At 43.8% G+C, this 27693-nt stretch overlaps 1 protein-coding gene and 1 pseudogene across 3 annotated transcripts; both read left to right on the forward strand.

Annotated features, from left to right (window-relative positions):
* Positions 1–887: 887 nt before the first annotated feature.
* The window catches only part of LOC143786212 (uncharacterized), a 48712-nt pseudogene continuing 21906 nt past the window's right edge, over positions 888–27693 (forward strand).
* LOC143785836 (uncharacterized) lies at positions 17227–22011 on the forward strand. Of its 3 annotated transcripts, none has more exons than XR_013218106.1 (6): positions 17227–17374; positions 18186–18343; positions 19511–19635; positions 19717–19851; positions 20526–20700; positions 21102–22011. XR_013218106.1 is itself a non-coding variant. In XM_077274977.1 (6 exons), exons 5-6 carry the CDS (start codon positions 20631–20633, stop codon positions 21918–21920), a joined length of 876 nt encoding a protein of 291 aa, XP_077131092.1. In that variant the 5' UTR covers positions 17227–17374; positions 18186–18343; positions 19511–19635; positions 19717–19851; positions 20526–20630; the 3' UTR covers positions 21921–22011. The 3 variants fall into 3 exon arrangements, 2 of the variants coding, with proteins under 2 accessions (XP_077131092.1, XP_077131093.1); XM_077274977.1 differs by having other exon boundaries at positions 21115–22011; XM_077274978.1 differs by lacking the exon at positions 17227–17374 and adding an exon at positions 17399–17659 and having other exon boundaries at positions 21115–22011.

A 27693-nucleotide genomic window follows, 5' to 3' on the forward strand; every position in this document is an offset into this window, starting at 1 on the left:
GGAAGTAGTAGATATAAAATATAATTTTTTTTTAATGAAGCCTGTTTGCAAAATTGCTTTATTAATTCCGTATAGATGTATTCTAGCAATAAATAGTAGTTTAGGAGATGAATAGAGCCTTTAATTAGAATAACAGATCCCGTAATATTTAAGCATTATATTATCTGTTCAACAAGATTGACCCATAATAAACATGGAGACAAAAAGTGAGACCGAAAACTACAGGCCCTGCAACTTTCCATACATCATTGGGGAAATGTATGGTGTGAAGGAAGTTGTCCTCCATAGTCTCTGATGATAACCTTCTCACCCAGCATCCGCTTGGACTCAACAGTGATTGAAACTAATCTGGTTAGCTTCTATTATGAAGGTCAGCAACTTCCTGCACTACAGCTGCTGTCGAACTACAACTCCCAACTTACCTGGACAGCTGCATGACAGCCAGGGAATGCAGGGAGTCATCGTTTTACAATAGCTAACGTGTCAAAAGTTTCAGATTTCTTTTCAGTGATGAGGTATGTCCCAGATTAGCCTGGGGTAAAGCTGTCAATGTTGTTTAACTGGATTTATTATGGGCGTTGGATACTGTGGCACATAAAATGAGCATGCCGTTCATTTTCTCATGAAAATGGCCTAAATCCATGCGGCTCTTAAGGGAAATTACATCATAGACTTTTGCTCCGGCTCCATATGCTCTTTGGGAGGTTAACTTGGATTTTTTTGTTAGTAAATAAGGGGGTTGTCCACAACTAGACCACCATAAATAATAACGCCTGTACTCACCTACTGCACTGGAGGTGTCGTCACTCGCTGTCCCTGGAGCTCACGTGACGCTGGCACCCAATCAGCGCTGGCATTACTGGACCCGACTTCAGACAAATTTGAACATGGGAATGGCGCCAGCACAGGAGGTGAGTATAAGTGTTATTATTTTAGGAGGGCAAAGCTTGGGGTATGAGAAGAAGTTGTCCAAGTAGTGGACAACTTCTTAGAGGTAAGTAAAATTGATTTGAGTACATTTGTTTAGGTATGTATAGATACAAATTTGATTAGATTTTATTGACTACTGTTTTATTTGATACTTTTTTGTGTTACTGGGAAAAAGAAAAGCCATCTTGATTTGTTGATCACTGATACATGCTTTGTTCCCGTTCTGGATGTTTCATATAGAAATTAGCAAAGTGTGAAATAATTTATGGAACTGTTTTCTATTTTCAGTTGAAGAAAGTAGGAAAGATTCAAAAACAAATGTCCTTTTACCTCTCCGTGATGAAGTGGAAGATAAGGAATCACCGATTGACAAAAAAGGAACTGAACATGGACTGGATAGATCTTTTGCATCTTCTGAATGTGGACAATATTTTAAAAGAAGTCTCATCCTTCCAAGCACAAGTGCATTTACAAAGATATAAAGACATTCTCATGTTCAGAATGTGGGAAATGTTTTGCCTATTAATCACTTCTTGCTATACACAAGAGGGTTCACACAGGAGAGAAGCCATTTTCAGAAGGCAGGTCTTAGTATGCATCAGAGAACTCATGCAGGGGTGAAGCAGTTTTCTTGCTCACGGTATGGAAAACTGTTTACTTGTAAATCAAAATTAGTTGATCATTTAAGAACGCACACAGGGGAGAAGCCATTTTCATGCTCAGAATGTGAAAAAAGTTTCACCCGGAAATCATATTTGGATGATCATGTAAGAACTCACACAGGGGAGAAGCCATTTTCATGTTCAGTATGTGGAAAATGTTTTAGCCAGAAAACATCTCTTACTCTACATCAAAGACTTCACACTGGGGAGAAGCCATATTTATGTTCTGAATGCGGTAAAGATTTTAAACATAACCCAGGTTTAGTGGAACATCTGATAAATGAAACACCGGAGAGACCATTTCCGTGCTCAGAATGTGAGAAAAATTTTATTCAGAAATCAAGTCTTTTGGAACATGTAAAAATTCACACAGGGGAGAAACCATATACATGCACAGAATGTGATAACAGTTTTAGGCACAAATCAAGTCTTGTAAAGCATCTCAGAACTCACACAGGGGAGAAGCCATTTTCATGTCTACAATGTAAGAAATCTTTTGCTTATAGAAAAGGTTTGGTCTTACATCAGAGAACTCACACAGGGGTGAAGCCATTTTCTTGCTCAGAATGTGGAAAACGTTTTACCTACAAATGCAATCTCATTAGACATCAGAGAAGACACATGGAAGAGAAACACCTTTAATGTTTGTTAGACATGGACAAATGCTTCGCTAAAATATAGAAAACCATCACCCCATTACTTGCCAAATTCAAATTTTTACAAGAACGGATTTTTCAGAAAAGGGCGTCCCAATATTTATTTAAAAATGACAATGACATGATTTCCTATTTTGAAACCATTCATTTTACAAACACAACACAAAAAATTGGACCTAATTATTAAAATTATAAAATCTTAGTTGCTAGAAGCTAAAGATTAGGCATCCCCAAAAAAGGACATTGGTAGATAATGGGTTAACATCAAGAGATTTTTGTGATGATCTCACTTATGGCTTTTGTGTTTTAGTTTTCCTGAATTATTTACGTAATTGTTGAGCCCTGTGTACACTACTGTACTAAAGCCAAGGAAGACACAGCCGAACTGTTGGATTAATACCTTAAGTACTGTGATCGCTAGCTACCACCACGTCTTAGTGGCTTGATGTGGGAGATAGTTAAGTCTTGCCATGGCTGGCTGATGGTCTAAGAAAGGCAAAGAGTAAGGCCGTTTTCACGCATCCATGAAACATGAACTGTTCTTGCTTCTGAAGACCTCGTCTCACCCCTCAATCTGAGTGACCTGTTTTATATAGATCTATGAAGCAATTAGCTCAGGTCAGGAGACCCAGCTTTGGGTCAAATCTTTTGGATCGAATGTTTCACACATGTGTGAAACTGAACCAAAATGTTGCCTGTCAGTTTAGTAGTGACTGACAATAATACTTTGTCAGACAAGTATATCAAGGCATTTTAGAAGTGATCAAAAGGGAAATAAAGAGTTAAAGAATTAAAAAGTAGTTCACTGTAAATAAAATAAAATATATATTTATCATAGGTAGTTTTATATTTTAAGACTAAAAAAAATTATAGTATCACTGCACAGGTTATTTAAATCACACAGTAAACAACTGAAAAACCCACCTTTTGTAGTTAATCCTGTTTTTTTTCCCCTCATGTTAATATCTCCCTCAACCCCTTCCCAAAAAAATAATGTACCCAAATATGTGTGTAATAAAAATATTATAAGTTCCAAAAAAATTAAACAATGCCGCAAATAGACCAGGACAAAATGGTTGGCACCTTTTTTTAAAGTAAGAAAAACTCCCAATGGTCACTGAAATCATTTGAAACTGACAACAGTAATTTTCTATTGAATTTTAGTAAATAATAATAATTATAAATCAGACTTTGTAGCAGAATTCTGGTCCTACAGGAAAATTGGGCTGTTGACAACATTTTTCATGTTGAACTGGGGTCTCTATATAATAGTGGCTGGAGTGGAAAAAAACATTTTTTTTTGCCTCTGTTGTAAAGATATTAGCAATCAAATATTTGGCAACTAATGAGTTAACTTTAGTTAAACCAAATTTTTTTTTCAGATAGTTTTCAGTGGGGCGTTTACTTCTTTTCCCAGTATGACATTGATCAATCGTATGCAGGCATCATCACGCATCCTGCGGTTCTATGTTACTACCTGCATATGATTGGTCAGAGTCACACAGGGAGAAGTAACTGCCCCTAGTGAAAACTGTCTGATAACACTCACTTGGATTTGGCTAAAGTTAACTCATTAGGTGCCAAATATTTCATAGCTGGTATCTTCACAACAGAGAGACTAAATAAAAATTATAAAGAAATATGCTCCGCATATTACATGGCTTGTCCAATTCAACATAAAAAACTGATGAAAGGCCTCTTTTCAAGAAAACAAAACTATTAAAAATGCCCTGGAATAAAATTATGGTTCCTCTAGAAAAGATTGAAATTAATTTTACCATGTGGAGAAGTGAAACTACAGAGTGTCCTGTAGTTATCACAAGTGTCTGCAGACTTGTAATCAGTCAGTCGCCTATTTACAGGGTAAAAAGTAGTCACTGTGCTGTTTGTTGTCATGGCGTTTACCACACAGAACATGGGGCAAAGAAAGCTAAGAAGAGAGTGGTCTCAGGAGATTAGGAGAACATTATAGACAAACAAGTCTCAGGTGAAGGCTATATGATGTCTCCTACAGCTGGATGTTCCTGTTACTACAGCTGCACATATCCAGAAGTGTAAGGTCTATGGGGCTGTAGCCGTCTTCCCTGGAGGCAGCCACACGAGGAATAAGGTCACAAATTGAAGAGATGGATAATACAAAGGGGAACCACAAAACCCAGAACTTTGAAAGAGATTAGAGGAGAACTCCAAGTCCAACAGTGTGAGGTCACACCAAGTGGCATGAAAATTCAACTCAGACGCAGTCACCATAACATTTAATTTCACCCCAATGTTTTTTTTAAATATGAGTTTGCTGTATCAAAACATTATCTCCACAAAATACAATAAATTTGGGCTAAAAAATTGTTTGTGCTCAAACCTGGTGGGGAAGGCTTTTTGGTACAATAAATAATGGCGGCTATGTATCTTCCATAGAGCCTGAGTTCACACAATTCTTTCTCAAGAGGAGGCCTGGCACCAACTGTAGTGAACTTGGACATATGGGAGTACCATTTCCATGTAACTGAACGATTGAGCGCATGTTTCTTGGACACATAAAATAAGAACTGACAATGCACTGGTGATAGAGGAAGGAGTGTGTGGAGCAGACTGGTTACGAGGAAGATGATCAAGAGGAGAGGAAGAATATGTGTGTGTGAAATGGCCAGCGCCCCCACTCCCACCTCTTTCCTACTAGGAGGTGCTCCCTGGGTCCATGTGTGACTACCACTGACAGTGTCCCTACCACTTCAACACAGATTGGCATTAAAATTGTCATGCCCATCTCCTCCATATCATTTTCTGACAATAAAGGCTGACTGACTGAACAGCAATCTAGTCTGAACTGGTGCATAACCAAAAAAGTCTTGCATAGCAAATAGATCAATGGCTGCACTCAACTGTACTTAAGCAAGGAAATGTCCAATACATGAAATGTGAATAGCTTAATGGCTTGTGAAATCTATGAAAAAACACATGAGATGCTTAGCACAAGATTTGGCCAAAAAATGTGAGCCCATCCACCAAACATCAAGGTAATCTCAGATCGGATGGGTACCTGACTTGACTGCCTAGTGTGAACACTTACCTATGGCGGGGCATTCACCATGCTGTGATTTTAACTACATCCAAACACAGTTGGTTCTGACCTTCCTATAAATGCAGGCTTTACCATGTAATTAGCCATAGGTAAGTGTTCACACTAGGCAGTCAGGTCAGGTACCCATCCGATCTGAGATTACCTTGATGTTTGGTGGATGGGCTCACATTTTTTGGCCAAATCTTGTGCTAAGCATCTCATGTGTTTTTTCATAGATTTCACAAGCCATTAAGCTATTCACATTTCATGTATCGCACATTTCCTTGCTTAAGTACAGTTGAGTGCAGCCATTGATCTATTTGCTAATAAAGGCTGACTGATCATGTCTTCCAAAATCTCAACTAGAAGAACATTTTTTTGGTGTATTATGTTCCTTAACCTCCAGGGAGCTGTTGGCGTTTGGACTTTGGGGCAGAATAGAAACAGGTGTCATTAACAGATTGGACATTTTGCTCTGCACAACATTAAACGATGTGATGGCTGAGGAGGTAAACTCAGCAGAAACGCTGACTCCAGCTGATGATGTCGCTGTCAGAGGCTACATTATCCTGCTGTGCTTAAGGTGAGCAATAGCACACATACACCATCACATCATTCACGTTCTCCTCGCTAACCTGACTGCCAGAATTTGTAAAAGAGGCCAAATGTGACTAGTGTTTGGTAATACTGAAGGTTTCTAACAGCACTGCCAGTGGTGTGAGAACATCTGCTGTCCTTGATATTGTTATTTTTTCTATCTCCCTGCCATGGCCGTTGCCTATATTTTGTTTAGGTTTAGCAAACATTTTTTTGCGAAAGTATAAGGTTTTATTTGTTTCTAAGCTTTTCGCAATTTTCATGTTTTACAATCTTATTCCCTTAAGCCATAGAGATATGTCACACAAAATAGTTAATAACTAACATTTCCCACATGTCTATTTTACATCTGCATCATTTATGAAACATATTTTTTTGCTGGGAAGTTAGAAGGCGTTGATCAGCGATTTCTCATTTTTCCATCAAAATGTACAAAAGCCCTTTTTCTTGGACCACCTCACATTTTTAATTGAATTTGAGGGGCCTATGTGACAGAAAATGCCCAAAAGTGACACCGTTCTAATAACTGCACCACTCAAAGTGCTCAAAATCATGTTCAAGAAGTTTATTAACCCTGTAGGTGCTTTACAGGAATTAAAGCAATGTAGAAGGAAAAAAATTAACATTTTATTCTTCTTTATAAAATTGTTGGTTTTGACCCAAATTACTTATTTATACAAGGGCAAAAGGAGAAAATGGACCCCAGAATTTGCCAATACCCCATATGTAGTGGAAAACTGCTGTTTGGGTGCACGGCAAAGCTTGGAACGGAAGGAGCACCGTTTAACTTTTTGAACAGAAAATTGGCTGGAATCAAGAGTGTTTTCAGAGCCCCTTATGTGCATAAACTGTGGAAACTCCCGATAAGTCAGCTTATTTTGTAAACTATACCCCTCAAGGAACATATTTAGAGGTGTGAGCACCTTGACCCCAGAGGGGCTTCATATAATTTTCTAATGTTGAGGCTCGAAATTGAAAAAAAATTAACTTATGCCATAAAAGTGTTGGTTTTGCCCCAAATTGTTCATTTTCACAAAAGTAACAGGATAAGATGGACCATACAATTTGTGGTGCAGTTTATTCTGAGCACACTGATACCCAGTATGTGTTAGAAAACTACTGTTTGGGTGCACGCCAGGTCTTGGAAGGAAGGAGCATCAACTGAATTCTGGAGCTCAATTTAGGCTGGAATAGATTGCGGATGCCATGTCACATTTGACGAGCCCCTGACAGGTTAAAACAGCAGAAACCCCACAAGTGATTCCATTTTGGAAACGAACACTCTTGAGGAATTCATCTAGGGGTGTAGTGAGCATTTTTATTCTTCAGCTGATTCACAGAATTGAATAACATTAGGCTGAGTAAATGGAAAGTTAACATTTTTTCCACTAAAATTTTCTTTTGGTACAAGTTTTTAATTTTCAAAAGGAATAATAGGAGAAAATGAATGGTGGAATTTGTTGTGTTACTCGTCCTGAGTACGCCGATACCCCATATGTGGTCAAAAACTACTTTTCCGGCACAATGCAAAGTTCAAGGGGAAGAGGCGCCATATTAGAATTAGATCTTACTAGAATGGTTTGCAGGTGCCATGTCACATTGGCAGAGCCCCTGAGGTGCTAGAACAGCAGAAACCCCAATGAAGTCATTTAAGTTTCCAAACTACACACTTGATGAATGCATCTAGGGGCGCAGTGATCATATTGACACCACATGTGCCTCACAGAATTAAAATAACTTTGGGCAGTGAAGAAAGACTAATTACATTTTTACCACTAAAATGTTGTTTCAGCCCCAAGTTTTAAATTTTTATACGGGCTAATAGTAAGAAATGAACCTGACAGTTTGTTTGACTCCACACATAAGACCTCAGGAGTGGACATGGATGTCAGACATATGTACCATCCTCCAAAACTTTGAGGACTCAACCAAGATGGTGAGCGGCGATGATACAATAATTAGCATCACCATCCCACTTCTCTCTGTTCTGAAATGCTCTCTGCTCACTATCAAAGAAGATGCGTTGCAGTCGGAGATTGATGAGATGGAGCAAGGAACCATACATGGTGAATACACACAGCCCACCCACATCTCATCTCAACGTGGATAGGGTGACAATGAGGAAGAGGAGGAGGCGGAGGAAGAACAGGAGCTACTTTCATGCAATAGATAGTACTACTAGCACAGCTGTCATACCGTCTGTTCAGCATGGATGGCCTGAGGACAGGAAGGAGGAGGACAGAATTTTCAGTCATCCTCTTGGTGAGGACACGGAAGTCTTGCCTGTTAGCAGTCTGGCACACATGGCTGAGTTTATGTTACGTTGCCATTCACGTGACCCTTGCTTTCTCAAAAGTTTGGGTAGCAGTCATTACTGGTTGGTGACACTTCTAGACCCACACTACAAAGAAAACTTTCTATCTCATATTCCAGAGTCAGACAGGTGTACTAAAATGGTGCAGGACCAGAGGGCTCTTGTTGCGGAATTATTTAAAAAATTCCCATCTGAAAACGCTGGCAGCAGACATCACAGTTCGTTGCACAACCAAGGACGACAGGCGAAAGAGACACAACTCCGATCCAGCTCAAGTTCTGGGAGTTTTCTCAGACCCCACATCGTATAGGCCCTGAGGCACGGGGTACTCTCACAAGAAGTGCAAAGTTTTGGAAGATGCTGAGGGAGTACCTTGCTGACCAAACCAAAGTCCTCCGTGATACCTCCATGCCTTATAATTATTGGGTATCCAGGCTGGACACGTGGCATGAACTGGCTATGAATGCCTTGGAGGTCCTGGCCTGCCCTGCCGCTAGCATTTTGTCAGAGTGGGTATTAAGTGCCGCTGGGGGAATTATAACTGATAAGCGCGTCCACCTGCCAACTGAAAATGCTGACAGGCTGACTCTTATAAAAATGAACAAGGGATGGATTGTGCCAGACTTCTGTACACCACTGAGCGATATCAGCCAAACATAACCTCCAATACAGTGTCTTTTTTTGTTAACGCTATTACCATGCACCTCTTTACACCCAAACATGGGTATACAGTACACTTCGTGATTTCAACTTTTTTTCTGTTGTCATTCTCCTTCTCTTCATCCTCATCACCCACCACTAGGGTTGAGCGACTTTTATTTTTATAGGATCGGGTCGGGTTTCACAAAACCCGACTTTCTCAAAAGTCGGGTCGAGTGAAATCGGCCGATCCTATAAAAATGTCGGGGTCAGCCGAAACACGAAACCCAATGCAGTGCAATGGGATACTATGGTTCCCAGAGTCTGAAGGAGAGGAAACTCTCCTTCAGGCCCTGGGATCCATATTAATGTATAAAATAAAGAATTAAAATAAAAAATATTGATATACTCACCTCTCCGACGCAGCCTGGACCTTACCACTGGTAACCGGCAGCCTTCTTTGTTTAAAATGAGCGCGTTCAGGGCCTTAGATGACGTCACGGCTTGTGATTGGTCGCGGCCGCCCATGTAAACGCCAAGCGACCAATCACAAGCCGTGACGTAATTCTCAGGTCCTAAATTCCTAGAATTAGGAATTTAGGACCTGAAAATTATGTCATGGCTTGTGATTGGTCGCGTGGCGGTCACATGGGCGGCCACGACCAATCACAAGCCGTGACGTCATCTAAGGCCCTGAACGCGCTCATTTTAAGCAAAGAAGGCTGCTGGTTACCAGCTGTAAGGTCCAGGCTGCGTCGGAGAGGTGAGTATATCAATATTTTTTATTTTAATTCTTTATTTTACACTTAAATGTGGATTCCGATACCGATTTCCGATATCGCAAACATATCGGAACTCGGTATCGGAGTTCCGATACCAGATTCAGAAGATCGCCGACCTCATGGCCGACCCCACACAGGGGTCGGGTCGGGTTTCATGAAACCCGACTTTGCCAAAAGTCGGCGACTTCGGAAAATGGCTGACCCGTTTCGCTCAACCCTACCCACCACCACTATATCACCATGGTGATCGTAGTCTGTGATGGAACAGCCACGTTATTGTGTTAAAGGGTGTTTTTGATGCCCATAAAAAAAATGTTTACAGTTTTTCTTTTCTTTTTTCATTGGATTGTTATGTACTTTTTTGGCTGTGCACCCGGAGTGCCCTTGCATGGATGAGTGGGTAGTTATACTGGAGCAGCTTTACAAGGCCCACCGTAAGATGATCGCATAAGGCAGCAGTGTGGGCACTATACTTTTTCTCATTGGACATTGTGTTAAAGGGTGTTTATGATGCCCGTAAAAAATATATTTACACAGCATGTTGATGTGTACCCCCCAGGGGCACATTTTTTTTTTATGAAGCCCTCCTCCACGTTTCATCCTAGGGGGATTGGGGTGCATGCAAATTTGGAGCAGGTCTGGCATTCACTGCATAGCCAAACAGTATGAGAGATCCAGTTCCTAATAATGGGAACTGTAGGGGTTTGTTACGCTGCTTCAACAATGCAATTCTCCACTTTTGGGTCTTCATCCTCAACTCTGCAATTCTCCAATGCAGGTTCTTCAGGCTTAACACTGCAATTCACTGCATAGTCAAACAGTATGGGAGTACCAGCTTCCTAATAATGGGAACTTTGGTGTCATGTGGCCATCCACTGCGTCGGTTCAAAGGGTTATTGGGGTGTAACTTTGGGGCAGGGCAGGCCTTGCATTCAATGCATAGGCGAACATTATGGGAGTAGCAAATTAAGAAAAATGGGAACTTTGGTTTCATGTGGCCTTCCAGGACGTCAGTTTTTTGGGTTATTGGGGTGCATCTAAATTTGGAGCAGGCTTTGCATTCACTTCATGGGCAAATTGTACGGGACTAGAGAAATCATAATAATGGGAACTTTGGTTTCATGTGGCCATGCACCACGTCTCTTCAAATTGTTTTGGTGGTTCGTGTAACTTTGGTGCAGGCCAGACCTTGGATTAAATGCATTGGCAAACAGAATGGGAGACCCACTTCCTAATAATGTGAACTTTGTTGGTTGTCAGCTTCAACAATGCAATTCTCCACTGCTAGTTCTTCAGCCTCAACACTGACATTCTCCAATGCAGGTTCTTCAGGCTCAACACTGCAATTCACTGCATAGGCAAACAGCATGAGAGTACCAACTTTCTAATAATGGGAACGTTGGTTTCATGGGGCCTTCCAGGACGTCTGTTTTTTGGGATACTGGGGTGCGTCCCAATTTGGAGCAGGCCTTGCATTCAATTCATGGGCAAACTCTAGGAAAGTTAAAAAATCTAATAATGGGAACTTTGGTTTCATGTGGCCATCCACCATGTCTCTTCAAACTGTTTTTGGGGTGCGATAAACTTTGGGGCAGACCAGGCCTTGCATTCAATGCATGGGCAAACAGTATGGCAGTACCAAATAAATAAGAATGGGAACTTTGGTTTCATGTGGCCTTCCAGGATGTCTGTTCAATGGGTTATTGAGGTGCGCCTAAATTTGAGTCATGCCTTGCATTCAATGCGCAGTCAATAATAGTACAGGATACACACTGTTTAAAAATGGGAACAACAAAGCCCAGCCAGCTGATGGCTCTCTAAGAATAGGGAGGACACACTGCTGTCCCTTTAAGAAGATTAAAGTCCGCCTAATGGCCCTCCTCCTTTAACAGTCTCACCTTCATAACTGAAACGGGATGTGTCTGATGATGTGTCAAACACCACATGGCCAGCTAAGGTTACATAGTTACATAGTTATTAAGGTTGAATGAAGACTTTAAGTCCATCTAGTCCAACCCATAGCCTAACCTAACATGCTCTAACATGTTGATCCAGAGGAAGAATCCGCGTCTGTTATTATGCTTAAACCTTTTTTCCTCCAGACGTAGAGGATGCCCCCTTGTCCCTGTCTCAGGTCTGTGATTAAAAAGATCATCAGAAAGGTCTTTGTACTGTCCCCTCATATATTTATACATTAACATAAGATCACCCCTTAGTCTTCGTTTTTCCAAACTAAATAGCCCCAAGTGTAATAACCTATCTTGGTATTGCAGACCCCCCAGTCCTCTAATAACCGTGGTCGCTCTTCTCTGCACCCGCTCCAGTTCAGCTATGTCTTTCTTATACACCGGAGACCAGAACTGTGCACAGTATTCTAAGTGTGGTCGCACTAGTGACTTGTATAGAGGTAAAATTATGTTCTCCTCATGAGCATCTATGCCTCTTTTAATGCATCCCATTATTTTATTTGCCTTTGTAGCAGCTGCCTGACACTGGCCACTGAATATGAGTTTGTCATCCACCCATATACCCAGGTCTTTTTCATTGACTGTTTTGCCCAGAGTTTTAGAATTAAGCACATAGTTATACATCTTATTACTTCTACCCAAGTGCATGACCTTACATTTATCCCCATTAAAGCTCATTTGCCATTTATCATCCCAAGCTTCTAGTTTACATAAATCATCCTGTAATATAAAATTGTCCTCCCCTGTATTGATTACCCTGCAGAGTTTAGTGTCATCTGCGAATATTGAAATTCTACTCTGAATGCCCCCTACAAGGTCATTAATAAATATGTTAAAAAGAGGGCCCAATACTGACCCCTGTGGTACTCCACTGCTAACCGCGGCCCAGTCCGAGTGTGCTCCATTAATAACCACCCTTTGTTTCCTATCCCTGAGCCAGCTCTCAACCCACTTACACATATTTTCCCCTATCCCCATTACTCTCATTTTATGTAACAACCTTTTGTGTGGCACCGTATCAAAAGCTTTAGAAAAGTCCATATACACTACATCCACTGGGTTCCCTTGGTCCAGTCCGGAACTTACCTCTTCATAGAAGCTGATCAGATTAGTCTGACAGGAACGGTCCCTAGTAAACCCGTGCTGATACTGGGTCATGAGGCTATTCCTCTTCAGATACTCCAGTATAGCATCCCTTAGGCCATGTTCACACTTTGCGGTTTTTACCGCGGAACCGCCGCGATTTTGATGCTGCGGTTCCGCAGCAGTTTCCATAGCGTTTACATTAACATGCAAACCCTATGGAAACCGCAAACCGCAGTGCACATGCTGCAGGAAAAACCGCGCAGAAACGTAGCAGTTTACAACCCGCAGCATGTCACTTCTTTGTGCAGAATCGCTGCGATTCTGCACCCATAGGAAAGGATTGAACCACTTACTTCCCGCATGGGGCTGTGCCCACGTTGCGGGAAGTAAGCGGATAATGTGCAGGTGGTACCCAGGGTGGAGGAGAGCAGACTCTCCTCCAGGCCCTGGGAACCATATTTGGGTGTAAAAAAAAGAATTAAAATAAAAAATAATGCTATACTCACCTCTCAGCGCTGCCCGCGGCGTCCGGTCTGGGTTGATGTGCGAACAGGACCTGCGGTGACGTCGCGGTCACATGACCATGATGACGCCGTGGTCACATGACCGTGACGTCACGAAGGGTCCTTCTCGGCACAGCATCTTTGGAAGCGGACCGCCGAGTGCAGCGCCGAGGAGATCGGGACGTCAGAGAGGGTGAGTATAGCCAATTTTTTTATTTTAACATTATACTATTGATGCTGCATATTGCTGCACATGCAGCATCAATAGTATAGGCGGAAACCCGCAGCGGAAACCGCGGAACAAACCGCGATAAATCTGCAGGGATAACCGCAGCGGGTTTGCCCTGCAGATTTATCAATTCCGCTGTGGGAGAACCCGCAGAGCACACCGCAAAGTGTGCACATAGCCTTAGAATGCGCTCCAGGATTTTACCCACAGTAGAGGTGAAGCTTACTGGCCTATAATTTCCGAGTTCAGTTTTTGTCCCCTTTTTGAATATTGGCACCACATTTGCTATACGCCAGTCCTGTGGTACAGACCCTGTTATTGTGGAGTCTTTAAAGATTAAAAATAATGGTCTATCAATGACTGTACTTAGTTCCTGCAGTACTCAGGGGTGGATCCCATCCGGGCCCGGAGATTTGTCCATTTTAGTGATTTTTAGACGCCGCCGTACTTCCTGCTGGGTTAAGCAGGTGACATTTAATGGGGAATTTTTGTTATCACTGATCATATTGTCGCTATGGGATTTTTTTGTGTTAATACTGATGAAAAAAGTCATTTAGCATATTGGCTTTTTCCTCATCCTCATCCACCATTTCCCCCAGACTATTTTTAAGGGGGCCAACACTTTCATTTTTTAGTTTCTTACTATTTATGTAGTTAAAGAATATTTTGGGATTATTTTTACTCTCTCTGGCAATGAGTCTCTCTGTCTCAATCTTTGCTGCCTTGATTTGCTTTTTACAGAATTTATTTAATTTTCTGTATTTATTTAATGCCTCCTCACTACCTACTTCCTTTAATTCTCTAAATGCTTTCTTTTTGTCCCTTATTGCGACCCTTACAGCTCTATTTAGCCATATTGGTTTCCTCCTATTTCTAGTATGTTTATTCCCATACGGTATATACTGTGCACAGGTCCTATCCAGGATGCTAATAAACGTCTCCCATTTTCTTTGTGTATTTTTATGTCTCAGGATTAGTGTTGAGCGATACCGTCCGATACTTGAAAGTATCGGTATCGGAAAGTATCGGCCGATACCGACAAAGTATCGGATCTCGCCGATTCCGATACCCATGCAAGTCAATGGGACACCAAGTATTGGACAGTATCCTGATGGTTCCCAGGGTCTGAAGGAGAGGAAACTCTCCTTCAGGCCCTGGGATCCATATTACTGTGTAAAATAAACAATTAAAATAAAAAATATTGATATACTCACCTGTCCGGAGGCCCCTGGACATCACCGCTGGTAACCGGCAGCCTTCTTTGCTTAAAATGAGCGCGTTCAGCACCTTCCATGACGTCACGGCTTCTGGTTGGTCGTGTGCCGCTCATGTGACCACCAGGCGACCAATCACAAGCCGTGACATCATTCTCAGGTCCTAAATTCTTAGGAATTTTTATCCATATTGTCTATGGAGACAATAACATTTCCCAGTGAATGCAAAAATGAAAAATTCATCAAAAACGCTGCGTGTGAACATAGCTCAAGTGGTGGAGGAACATTTTTGTTTTGGGTTATTTATTTTGCCTAATATACAAGTCGTTACCCTGGAAAGGATGTACCTCAACATATTTCCCAGGAAAATCCATTTTGGTTTCATTTTTGTATGTTTTAATGTGCGCCTGTAAAAGTGGCGTAATACTCTGACAACATTGTTCAGAACAGTGACCTGGGAGTCAGAAATGCTTCTAGGGGTCTTCCCCATTATGTTCCCGTGTAATTTGAGAACTGTTCCCATAGATTTCTGATTCCCGGAAAAAACCTCCGGGGGGAGGGGGGGTGTCACGGCAAAAAAACTCAGGTTTCCTAGGCTTATATTGGGCTCGTTGCTCATGTTGAGCACCCAAGCATTCCAATCTGCTCGACCCGAGCAACAAGCACCCGAGCATTTTCTGCTCGCTCATCAGTAGTCCTAATATTTCCGGTACCTGAAAAAAACGGTACCGGAGATGTCAGTGACATATACATTTATTACAGTAATGTAATGGTAAACCCACATGTAAGGGTAAACCTCAAACCCTACAGAATCCCCGAACCACACCAGGAGATAATCTGCAAGGAGGTGAAGAGAATGCTGGACCCCGGGGTGATAGAGGAATCAAGAAGTGGCTGGTCAAGTCCTCGTCCTCGTATCGAAGCCCAATGGCGAGTAGCGATTTTGTAATGACTACTGCAGGCTCAATGAGGTGTCCAGTGTTGACGCGTACCCAATGTCCGGCATGGACGAACTCAAATGGGATGTTATATACCTGGTAACGAGAATCAGGCAGTGTCTCTTGGGAGAAGCAGGAACTCCAACTGTGCGGGTCAACTGCAGGGAAAGGACTCATATGGACTGTGTTTTCTTTGTTTTACCTTTATGCCAGCAAGGCTCGGTTTATTTTGCTGAACCCACCAAGGTTTATGCTATCCACAATGCTATCCAGAATGTTTCCTCTGTCTACCTGGGAAAGCAGCTGAGCGTGTCAACCCCTCACAACATGTACAGAAAGCTGCACACACACTGTACTAATTGTATATGTCACTGACATCTATCTATTCTATGTGTGTTATAAATATATTTTTATATCTTTATTTTTATATAGCGCTCACATATTCCGCAGCGCTTTACAGGTTTGCACACATTATCGTCACTGTCCCTGTTACAGTCTGTTACAATCTAAATTCCCTATCAGTATGTCTTTGGAATGTGGGAGGAAACTGGAGTACCCGGAGGAAACCCATGCAAACACGGAGAGAACATACAAACTCTTTGCAGATGTTGTCCTTAGTGGGGCTTGAACCCAGGACTCCAGCGCTGCAAGGCTGCTGTGCTATCCACTGCGCCACCGCGCTGTGTGTATAACCCATATATCTGTATCTATGTGTGTAATCCATCTCTTCTAGACTGTCGGGTCCCAGTGTCATTTTAGAGTACGTGGCTGCTGAATTACCGGCTTTTCTTCTATCTATATAATATTTATACATATATCTGTGTGTGTCACTGACATCTATATATCTATGTGTATACTGTATATCTATTCTAACCTGTCCCTCTATGATTTTACTGTATGCAGCACATGAATTGCCGGCTTTTTATCTATCTATCTATTTATCATCTACTTTAAAATACTTTAGTGGCAACACAATTATTACCGATCACGAATCCGAATGTGCCACATTTGTGCCGAATTTGTGTTTGTCGATCGTTTTACAAACATATTAGCACATGTCCTGTCATCACTTCTATCATGGAAATGCCCCTTTGACTAACGTTATCATCCATCCAATAGACTGTATGAGGACATGAGGTCCTGGTGATGGTCGGCCTGGAATCACATGATCACACAAATCCCAGAACACTGCCCCCTATCAGTGGAAATGTGAGAAAATCCAATAATGACACCAAATGCTTGAAGACTTTATCCTGAGCATCAGATTATATAGTTCAATGTATCTTTATAGAGAGAATGAGAAGATAAAAGAAACTGTCAGAAAAGAGTAAATGTGTTATAATGTCATATGATGAGAATTGGAAATGGGAAAAGCTCAGCCAAACCTCTGTAACCACCGGCTGTAATCTAACACCTGGAAATTGCCAGGATGTTATTTCATTCATCCCTATTTCTGCCTCCATCATTATCAGCTGCTTTATAAGAGGCCGATAGTGAGAGAAAAAGTATTGGTTATTCCGCTGCATTGTGACATCATCTCTTACCTTATATGGAAGCGGGCAGTGATGTCACACAGGTGAGTGATGATGTCACAATAGAGCGGAACCTTAAAAACCCTCGGTTCCATCTCACTGGCTCAGACTTGGTATATGTCTGTCTCCTGACAACACTGTACCTAGATCTTCTCCTTGTGAGATTAGCGCTTTACTTGCGATTTACTTGTGGAATAGCGAAACTGTATTAGAGGATACTTCTGGATTTTCCTGAAGATCACTGACTGAGGACTTCTACATCTGGAGGTAAATCTGTTTTGTGTTGTTATTTATGAAACTATTATTATTTATTGTTATAGCGCCATTTTTTCCATGGCGTTTTACATGTGAGGCGGGGTATACATAATAAAAACAAGTACAATAGTCTTGAACAATACAAGTCACAACTGGTACAGGAGGAGTGAGGACCCTGCCCGCGAGGGCTCACAATCTACAAGGGATGGGTGAGAATACAGTAGGCGAGGATAGAGCTGGTCATGCAGCGGTTTGGTCGATCGGTGGTTACTGCAGGTTGTAGGCTTGTCGGAAGAGGTGGGTCTTCAGGTTCTAACTAGAAGCTTTCTTCTCATTATTTTTTCATGTATTCTTGAATTTTGTATGAAAACACTTTTTGCGTTTGTTGCCATTTTCTGACACCCGTAGCGGTTTCTTTTTTCGTGATTTGGGGTTGGGTGAAGGATTATTTTTTGCACCCTGAGCTGTCGTTTTTACTGATACCATGATGGGGAACATGCGATGTTTTGATGAGTAACTCGTCCGGCACAAATCACGGCACAATACAACAGAAAAAACATTTTCATGAATATTTTTATTTACAATTCATGAAACAAATCCAGTCCTCAGTGGCCGGATATAAGAGTAGGAATGGCCGCGAGAAAACCAGGGAGCAAATATCAGTGTCCAGCAATTTACAGGGGGAGGAGGGGAGATTTCCTTTATTAATAAATAGTAGTAATAATAATGGCAGCCAGCGCTCTACCTGTATGGGGCAGGGCGGGCTGCACCAGGGATTATAGCACTGTGTAATATGGCTCCAATGTTATCTTCTCCCCTTCAGATCTCCCTCCTGACTCTGTCTGGTCCAGGACCACAGAGGGGACGTCAGCTCCTGGCTGTCTGGTCCAGGACCACAGAGGGGACATCAGTCACCACCTACATAAGCTGAGAAGAGAACATCAGCGTGCACAGGACCCCGCAGAGCCGGACATCTGTAGAGTGAGTATAATGGCTGCCGCCAGGGTCCATCTTCTTACACTAATTAGATAAGTGGAGGAGGCCGGACCACGGCTGTCAGCACCGACCACTGAGTTAGGCCAGAATTGCACCTGACAACCTCCCGCATTTAACCACTATCATTCGGCTACTTGTTGGCTGATTGTCGGGTGTCTGGTGCCATTAAGGCAGTTCTTACTGCTGGAAAATACTGACCAAATACTGAGCATGTGAACATGGCCTAAAGCTGAAAATTATTTGGTTTAGATCTGAAATAAAACTTGTGTCAGAGTATAATGTAGCCCCCCCCTCATAAAATATGTAGCTCCCCTCATAAAATATAATGCAGCCCCCTCATAGAGTATAATGCATCCCCTCCCATAGAGTATAATGTAGCCCCCTTAAATAAAATAATGTAGCCCCCTCGTAGAATATAATGCAGCCCTCAAATAGAATAATGCAGCCCCCTCATAGAGTAAAATGCAGCCCCTTCATAGGGTATAATGCAGTCCCCTTAAAGAATATAATGTAGCCCCCTCAAATACTATATTGCAGCCCCCCATAGAGTAAAATGCTGCCCCTTCATAGGGTATAATGCAAACTCCCATAGAATATAATGTAGCCCCCTCATATAATATAATGCAGCCCCTCCATAGAATATAATGTAGCCTCTCCATAGGATATAATACAGCCCCACAGTCCTACAGTCTTATGGCCACCAGTACTAACTGATATATATATATATATATATATATATATATCCCACAATCCTCACCTCTCCTCCTCATTCCCCCGCGGTTCCAGACTCTGCTCCAGTCTCAGCAGCTGCACTGCCATCTGCCCGGCACACAGTATGAGGTGACGTCATCACGCACCGGCTGTGGCAGAGGCAGAGGGCAATAATGGAGCAGGGAGTATCATCTGATGCCCTCTCCTCTATTATTGCACCTATGATGCCGATACAGTTGAATGCGGCACATGCTGGGGGCAGCAGCGGTGGAGCAGCAGGCGACAGGAGGAAGGAGACGACTGCTGCGGCTAAAGCCTGTGCCCGCTGCTAAAGAGAAATTAATATTCACTGCTCCCCACGCCCATGGCCAGTCCGACCTGGGCTCTACACACAGAACTGAGGAATAAAATGGTAAAACTCATCTGTTCCTTATACTACAGGTGGAATAATTCTCTACTGCTGGAAGGTTCTCAAAGTTTTACTTGTTGAGCGTTGAAAACTCCAAGTGTAAACTTTGTTCTGGATTAGGAATCTTATTTCCATCGGGAATTCACCAGATATTACTGTAAGTATTCTGAGGTCATAACAAACATTTCCTGCCTAAAAATAAAAGAATAAAATCTGACCGATCTATTGTTCCTTTTAGGGTTGATAAACGACTACAGAGCTGAAATCTTGACAAGAAGATCCCTGTCGATTACTAAGATCCCAGCTGAATTCTGTAGCACTACTAGTGACATCACATTTCTTGGATTTACAAGAAGAGTAAAGTAGTTAGAAGGTAACGATACTTTTCTGTAACATTTAAGTCTAAGTTGCAATGTGTGAACATGATGTGAGGAATAGCGCCATTTCCGGCCATTATATGGCTTGTATGGTATTTTGTATTGTTCTACAATTTTCACCCTACAGTCACTATCTCTAATTTGCATTTGTCTTTGAATCAGTGTCTCCCGCAAAAAAAGTATTTTACCTCTTACCTTAGGTAGCACAGAGCCATGGAGGAAATTATATATCAGTACTGAGCATTGTAGCTGTGAATCCAGCTCTGGTATAAGCTAATGTACCTGCTAGAATCCTGCAGGACAATGATTCTGTGCTTCCTCCTGGCAGTGCTCCTCCTCTGCCTCCTAACTTGTGAAATCTCTGTGCAGAGCAAGACGGATTACAGGAGGTTATTCAGAGTTAATGAGCTCAGGAGACGGGAAAGTGGAGGAATTGACCCTTAAGAATAGATTAAAGACGATTTCTCTGATATCATATGTTACAAAGTTTCTTATAATCACTTATACTAGTGATTTATACAATTTGTTGCCGGGCAGTTCCCATGTAAACACTTTCTCGATGTTTTGCGGCTTCATCTTCTCGTCCTTCCATACTACTTATGGTCACTACTTTTTGGCTTTTGCTGTTTATTGTCCTATAACTTTTTTCCATTTGTGGATTATTCTGCAGGACTTCTCGCACACTGAGTGACTTCTGCGTGTTGCTCTGCGCTGTGAGATCTGCGACTATTGTGCGCCGGAAGAGCACGTTACTGAACACTTTTGAGGAGAAACCATGAGTTCTCGGGAATTGAGGCAGCTGATCATGGACAACATTGCATGGATGAACCGGCCAGAAAACCGAAGTAAGTGAACCTTTACAATGTAAGGGGTGTGTGTGGGGGGATTATACCGGGGTCTTTTTGTCGTCACCCCAGTAACAACAGGTTCCACTCTCTAGTTCTTTCCATAAGAGGAGTTAGAAATATTTCTGCCTGTATACTGGGGACAATGTTAGACGGGGAACTAAACTAATAACTCTGGGTATTGTAGTAGTGACGATCGGTGGGGTCCGGACCCTCAGACCAGCACACATCGCTCACAACAGGGGTCAACGTGCTTAGATTATTCTTGGGTGTGTGCAGAGCGGTGTCCCGGCCCAGTAAAAATTTATAGAGAAATAATAGATAGATAATAGATAGATAATAGATGATAGACACATTTGTACCTGTCATTTATGATATTTTCTGTCATTATAATACATGAGTTTTTCCCTTCAGATCAGAGCCCTGTGATCGGAAGACTCAGGTCGTCTCAGACAAGAGGAGGAAGGATTGAAGATGACAGAGATTATTTACCTTCTCCAGAGAGAAGAAGAAGAGTTAGAGACCCATCCAGGCGCTCAGTACGAGAGGAGACCAGACACAGGAGCCGTTCGCCACATAGGCCGCTACCTGACCGTCCCATCTCACCTGAGCCTTTACCACCGACCACGCGCCCTGACAATCTCAGGCCTGCGGAGGCTTTACCACCGACCACGCTCCCTGACAATCTCAGGCCTGCGGAAGCTTTACCACCGACCACGCTCCCTGACAATCTCAGGCCTGCGGAGGCTTTACCACCGACCACGCTCCCTGACCGTCACAGTTCTGCTGATGCGTCACTACCGAGCAGCAGCAATAACAGGAGTGGTGGAAATGAAGCGGCAACCACCTCCGGGGCCGATCCTCAGCCAAATTTTATTCCACCATCCGTGGGCACAGATGCTGAGAATCAGGCCGGATTAGATTCAGTTGAGGATACAACCCCACCGCAGGCTGCACCCCTGCGGAGGAGAGGACGGCGGAGAGGAATGACAAGGATACGGCAAATAGAACGCCTTCCTACCAGGAGCGCCACAGGCCAGGAGGAGATTCCTTCTTGTGCCATATGCCTAGGTGATTATGAAGTAGGTGAGCAGCTTATTGTGCTGCCCTGCCGACATCTTTTTCATCAGAGCTGCATTACACCATGGCTCCGCCAAAACCGCTACTGTCCTTACTGCCGCCAAAACTGTTTCCAACAGAACAGACAGAGAAGAGCATAAATCCCAACATGTGCTCGTGTATCCATCCCCAATATATATTTATTTCCTTTATTAATGATTTTTACTAAATAAAATGTATATGTTTTTTATACTTATGAAGTCAGCACTCCATTTTTTCAGTTTTCTATGTTACCAGGAGTTTCTTCGTGTACGGCCATATTGATACATTTATAGAGGAACAGTCACACGATGCAACTACTTTTTACCTATTTATGCATCATTTCCGGAATTTTCTAAACTACATCAGTGATATGTCCGCCACTGCATTACAGAATCCATTTAGCTCTAGTGGTCCCCATACTTGCCATTATCCGTTCTGCAATTTCTGGGGCAACACCTCTATTAAATCTGTGGACAGTTTGCTCCAATTACAAAACAAGCACTAAATCTATTGTACTACTTCTAATCTGATTTACTATGCTGCACGTGAGTGTCCATATATATGGGGCTGCATTACACTATAGAGGCTGCCTATGGGGGTGCATTATATTAGGGGCTGCATTACACTATAGAGGCTGCCTATGGGGGTGCATTATATTAGGGGCTGCATTATACTATAGAGGCTGCCTATGGGGGTGCATTATATTAGGGGCTGCATTACACTATAGAGGCTGCCTATGGGGGTGCATTATATTAGGGGCTGCATTATACTATAGAGGCTGCGTTATACTATAGAGGCTGCCTATGGGGGAGCATTATATTACATTATACTAGGGGGTGCATTATATTATAGAAGCTGCCTTTGGAGGTGCATTATATTAGGGGCTGAATTATACTATAGAGGCTGCCTGTGGCGGTGCATTATATTATAGAGGCTGCCTATGGGATGCATTATACTATAAAGGCTGCGTTTGGGGCTGCATTATACTATAAAGGCTGCCTGTGGGGGTGCATTATACTATAGAGGCTGCCTATGGGCCTACATTATACTATAGAGGCTGCCTATGGGGGGGGGGGCATTATATTAGGGGCTGCCTTACACTATAGAGTCTGCATTATACTATAGAGTCTGCCTATGGGGGATGCATTATACTACTGAGTCGGCCTATGGGGGTGCATTATACTATAGAGTCTGCCTATAGAGGCTGCCTATGGCGGGTGCATTATGCTATAGAGGGTGCCTATGGGGGTGCATTATATTAGGGGCTGCATTATACTATAGTCTCCTTATGGGAGGTACATTATACTATAGAGTCTGCCTTCGGGGGGTGCATTATACTATGGAGTCTGACTACGGGGGGTGCATTACACTTTAGAGTCTGCCTATGGCGGGTGCATTATGCTATAGAGGCTGCCTATGAGGTTGCATTATACTATAGAAGCTGCCTATGGGGGTGAATTATATTAGGAGCTGAATTATATTATAGAATTGTTATCAATAAAAGATCCAAAAATAATTATGTGCTTAAACATTGGGCTTATTAGCCACATCAGCGCCACCAGTCCTTCCTATTTCTTATATTGTAATCAGCCCCTAATCGCCCGGACCCCCAAAGATCCCGAGATTCTCCGTCAGAACAGAGCTATGGGGGAAGCCATGAATTACGTCCTATGACTGATGTGTGAACACCCGGACAGTACGGGGGGCCGGGGAGGTGACGTGCTGTGGATGGAGACCCCTTTAGGAGCTTGTCACATTGGGGGTGTTAGAGCCCTAGGGGTCTCTGGAGACGTCCTACCTTCTTCGGGCCTCCTCCATTTTCAGTCGGCAATTAGGGGTCTCGTGTTCCTTCTTTGATGGGTGGAGTCTCGTCATGGGGGTCTCGGGACAAGATCCTGCGGGAGCAGCCAGAAAATGGAGGGTTACGGTAACGTAAATGATCGGGCAGACCCCTGTATAAAAGCCGGGAGGTGGGAGCTGTGATGGGGTCACTGCAGCGGGAAAACAGAAGTTTGCAAAAATGTCTGAATTTAAAGGGGCCGTTCCCTTCTGATCTAATGTGCCAGAAAGGTGTTGTGGGGGTCCCACTGATCCCCCAGATGTCAGTCCTCCACAGGCGGATACTTACCGGAGGACACCGGGCTGTCCCCCTGCTGGCTGCCACGGTCCCCACATGGCGGGATGGAGGGGCTCGGAACGGCAGTAATTGGAGGGCGGCGTTTTCGGGACTTGGCTGCAGACAGCAGAAGCATGCGCGCGGAGCGGCTCATGGAGGCCGGGGGAGGGGAGGCCACGCTCTGCAGCTTGTCTCGCAGCTTCTGACTCCTACAGGTACAGACACGACATGAGGGGGCAGAGGATTAAATCCCAGGACCCCCAGAAATAACAGCTCACAGGTGGCTGAGATTAATCAGAGCTCAGACCAAAGGTGCAGTAACCGCCCTCTCCAGCAAAGCAACGAACCTGAGATCAATGAGTCCGGCTGTACAACACTGTAGAAGAGCTGCAGTGTAAAGAATGGTGGAGGGACAGAGCACCAGAAGGGACGCTGCTGACTGCACCCACAGACCGCGAGATCCCAGGAGCGGGTGAGAATGCGCCCAGCGGGTACGTACCGGGCCTCGGGGTCCTGAGCGTCCAGGGTGGGCTGCTCTCCGGAGTGTAGGGGAGAGACTGGACAGGAGCGGCCGCCCTGTAAGGGAAAAAGAGCAGTGATGGGTAACAGACGGCCTGGAGCTCGACTAACGGCAGCGCTGCCGAGAGCACAACGGAGGGTGGCCGCTGCCGAGAGCACAACGGAGGGTGGCCGCTGCCGAGAGCACAACGGAGGGGGGCCGCTGCCGAGAGCACAACGGAGGGGGGCCGCTGCCGAGAGCACAGCGGAGGGGGGCCGCCGCCGAGAGCACAACGGAGGGGGGCCGCTGCCGAGAGCACAACGGAGGGGGGCCGCTGCTGAGAGCACAACGGAGGGGGACGGAGGATCTACAGTCCCCTGCAGTGGATTCAGTCTCCTCCTACGGAGGGAGATCCATCATCCGGGGTCAGATGTGTCAGCCCCTCTGGAAACAAAAGGCATGCTGGGAGATGTAGTTCCATGATGTCATTAATGAGGGAAGTAGCCGGGTCGTCCTTCCTACACCACACGACGTACCCCAGAGCCTTCGAGCCGCTCCTCATCCTCTTCATCCGGGGTGGAGAGGACGCGGATGAACGACAGACCGAACTGCTCCTGCTTGTTGAAGGGCTGCGTGCAGGTGACACGGTCCCACTTCTCCAGGGCGGCTCCTGCGAGGAAGTCTCCTGCCGAGGGGAGTCTGCTCTACAGAAAAACCTGCAGTCCCCCCAGAGCAGCACACACTCCAGTCACCTCCGGAGCTGCATCCACAGAAATTATTCATATACTCCAGCCACCACCAGAGCTGCATCCACAGAAAATATTCATATACTCCAGTCACCAGAGCTGCATCCACAGATAATATTCATATACTCCAGCCACCTCCGGAGCTGCATCCACAGAAAATATTCATATACTCCAGCCACCTCCAGGGCTGCATCCACAGATAATATTCATATACTCCAGCCACCTCCAGAGCTGCATCCACTGAAAATATGCATATACTCCAGCCACCTCCAGAGCTGCAGTCTGTAAATTCACACATTATGCTCCACTCACATCTACAGTGGCATGTAACCGTTTATCCCCTGCTGGTCAGAATCACTGTTATTGTGAACAGTGAAGAGAGCTGAAGATGAAATGATCTGTAAAAGGCCTAAAGTTACAGATGTCGCCTCTCCTTGGTGTTTTAGGCAATAAAAATATATATTTTTTTCATCGTTTACATTTTAAAAATTACAAAAAGGAAAATGAGCAGATGAAAAAGTTTGTGCACCCTGCATGGTTAGTACAAGTATCAGCCTGTAAACGCTTTCTGTATCCAGACACGAGTCTTTCAGTTCTTGTGTGAGGGATTTTCCTCCGTTCTTCCTTGTAGAATTCCTCCAGTTCTGTGAGATTCCTGGGGCGTTTTGCTTCCTCTGCTATTTTGAGGTTTCGCCACAGATTTTCAATGATGCTGAGATCAGGGGACTGTGAGGGCCATTGTAAAACCTTCAGTTTGCCCCTTTTCAGGTCTATTGTGGATTGTGACGTGTGTTTAGGACCATTCTCCATATGTAGCAGCCATCCTCTTCCTCTTTTCACCTTCAGCTTTTTTACAGATGTTTTTTTCAAGAATTTGTTGAAATTTCATTGAATCCATTCTTCACTCTACCCTTGAAATTTTCCCCAAGGGAAAAGAATGATCAGTGCAAAGAATGATCCTCCCCCATGCTTAATGGTTGGCGAGATGTTATTTTCCTGACATTCTGTGCCCTTTTTTCTCCACCTTTTATCATTGTGGCCACAGAGTTCTATTTTATCCTCATCGGTCCACAGGACTTGTTTCCAAAATGCATCAGGCTTGTTTAGATGTTCTTTGCAGACTTCTAAAGCTGAATTCCATTGATTGGATGCAGGAGAGGTTTTCCCCTGATGACTCTTCCATGAAGGTCATATTTGTGCAGGTGTCTCTGAACAGTAGAACAATGTACCACAACTCCAGAGTCTGCTCAATCTTTCTGAAGGTCTTTTGCAGCCAAGTGGGAGTTCTGATTTGCTTCTCTACCAATCCTATGAGCAGCTCTTGATGAAATTTTCCTTGGTCTTCCAGACCTTATCTTGACCTCCACTGTTTCTGGTAACTGCCATTTTTTAACTACATTACTAAATGAGGAAAAGGCAACATGGAAACGCTTTTCTATCTTCTTATAGCCTTCTCCTGCTTTGTGGGCTCCACCATTTTCCTTTTCAGAATGCTAGGCAGCCGCTTAGAAGAATTCAAAGCTGCTGTTTTTTGGTTAGAGGAGGCTGGGTTTTTATAAAGCTGGGAAATTTCCATCATCGGCCTTTCCTAACAATTATAGTGAAGAAGCCATAACCTTAACAGGCTAATTAAGGTCTGAAACCTGGGTCAAAGTTATCTGAGCACACATATATCCAAGGGTGCACAAACCTTGGCATCAGCCAGTTGTCCTTTAAGTAATTTTGAAAATCTAAAAGATGAAATTACTGTATATACTCGAGTATAAGCCGAGATTTTCAGCCCACTTTTTTTGGCTGAAAGTAACCCTCTCGGCTTATACTCGAGTCATACCCAAGGGTCGGCAGGGGAGGGGGAGCGGAGCTTTGTAATAATACTGCTCCTGGCACGGTCCCTGCACGTTTTTTTCCCCCCCGACAGCTTGTTTCTGTAGTGAGCGGTCACATGGTACCGCTCACTACAGTAATGAATATGGACCCGACTCCACTCCCATAGGGGTGGAGCCGCATATTCATTACTGTAATGAGGGGTACCATGTGAAAGCTCACTACAGGAAGAAGCTGCCGGGGTACAGACGTGCAGGGACCGCGCCAGGAGCAGGTGATATAACGCAGTGCGCTATATTCACCTGCTCCCCGTTCCACCGTCGGCGCCGCTGCCTCCTCTACACTGACACTCAGGTCAGAGGGTGCGGTGACGCAATTAGTGCGCGCCGCCCTCTGCCTGAACATCAGTGCACAGGATGGGGAAGACACAGCGGCGGTCGGCGGTGGAATGGGGAGCAGGTGAATATAGCAAGTGCCGAGGGCCTGAGAGGTGAGTATGCGATTTTTTTATTCTTTTAATCGCAGCAACAGCATATGGGGCAAATGTCTGTATGGAGCATCTTATGGGGCCATAATCCACATTTGTGCAGCATTGTATGGGGCATATTTTAATATGGAGCATCTTATGGGGCCATCATGAACTGTATGGAGCATTATATGGGGCTCCTGATTTAATATGGACATTCAAAAACACTTAACCTACTGAT

This window comes from Ranitomeya variabilis, chromosome 7 (genome assembly GCF_051348905.1).
Source record: "Ranitomeya variabilis isolate aRanVar5 chromosome 7, aRanVar5.hap1, whole genome shotgun sequence".
NCBI classification, from domain to species: Eukaryota; Metazoa; Chordata; class Amphibia; order Anura; family Dendrobatidae; genus Ranitomeya; species Ranitomeya variabilis.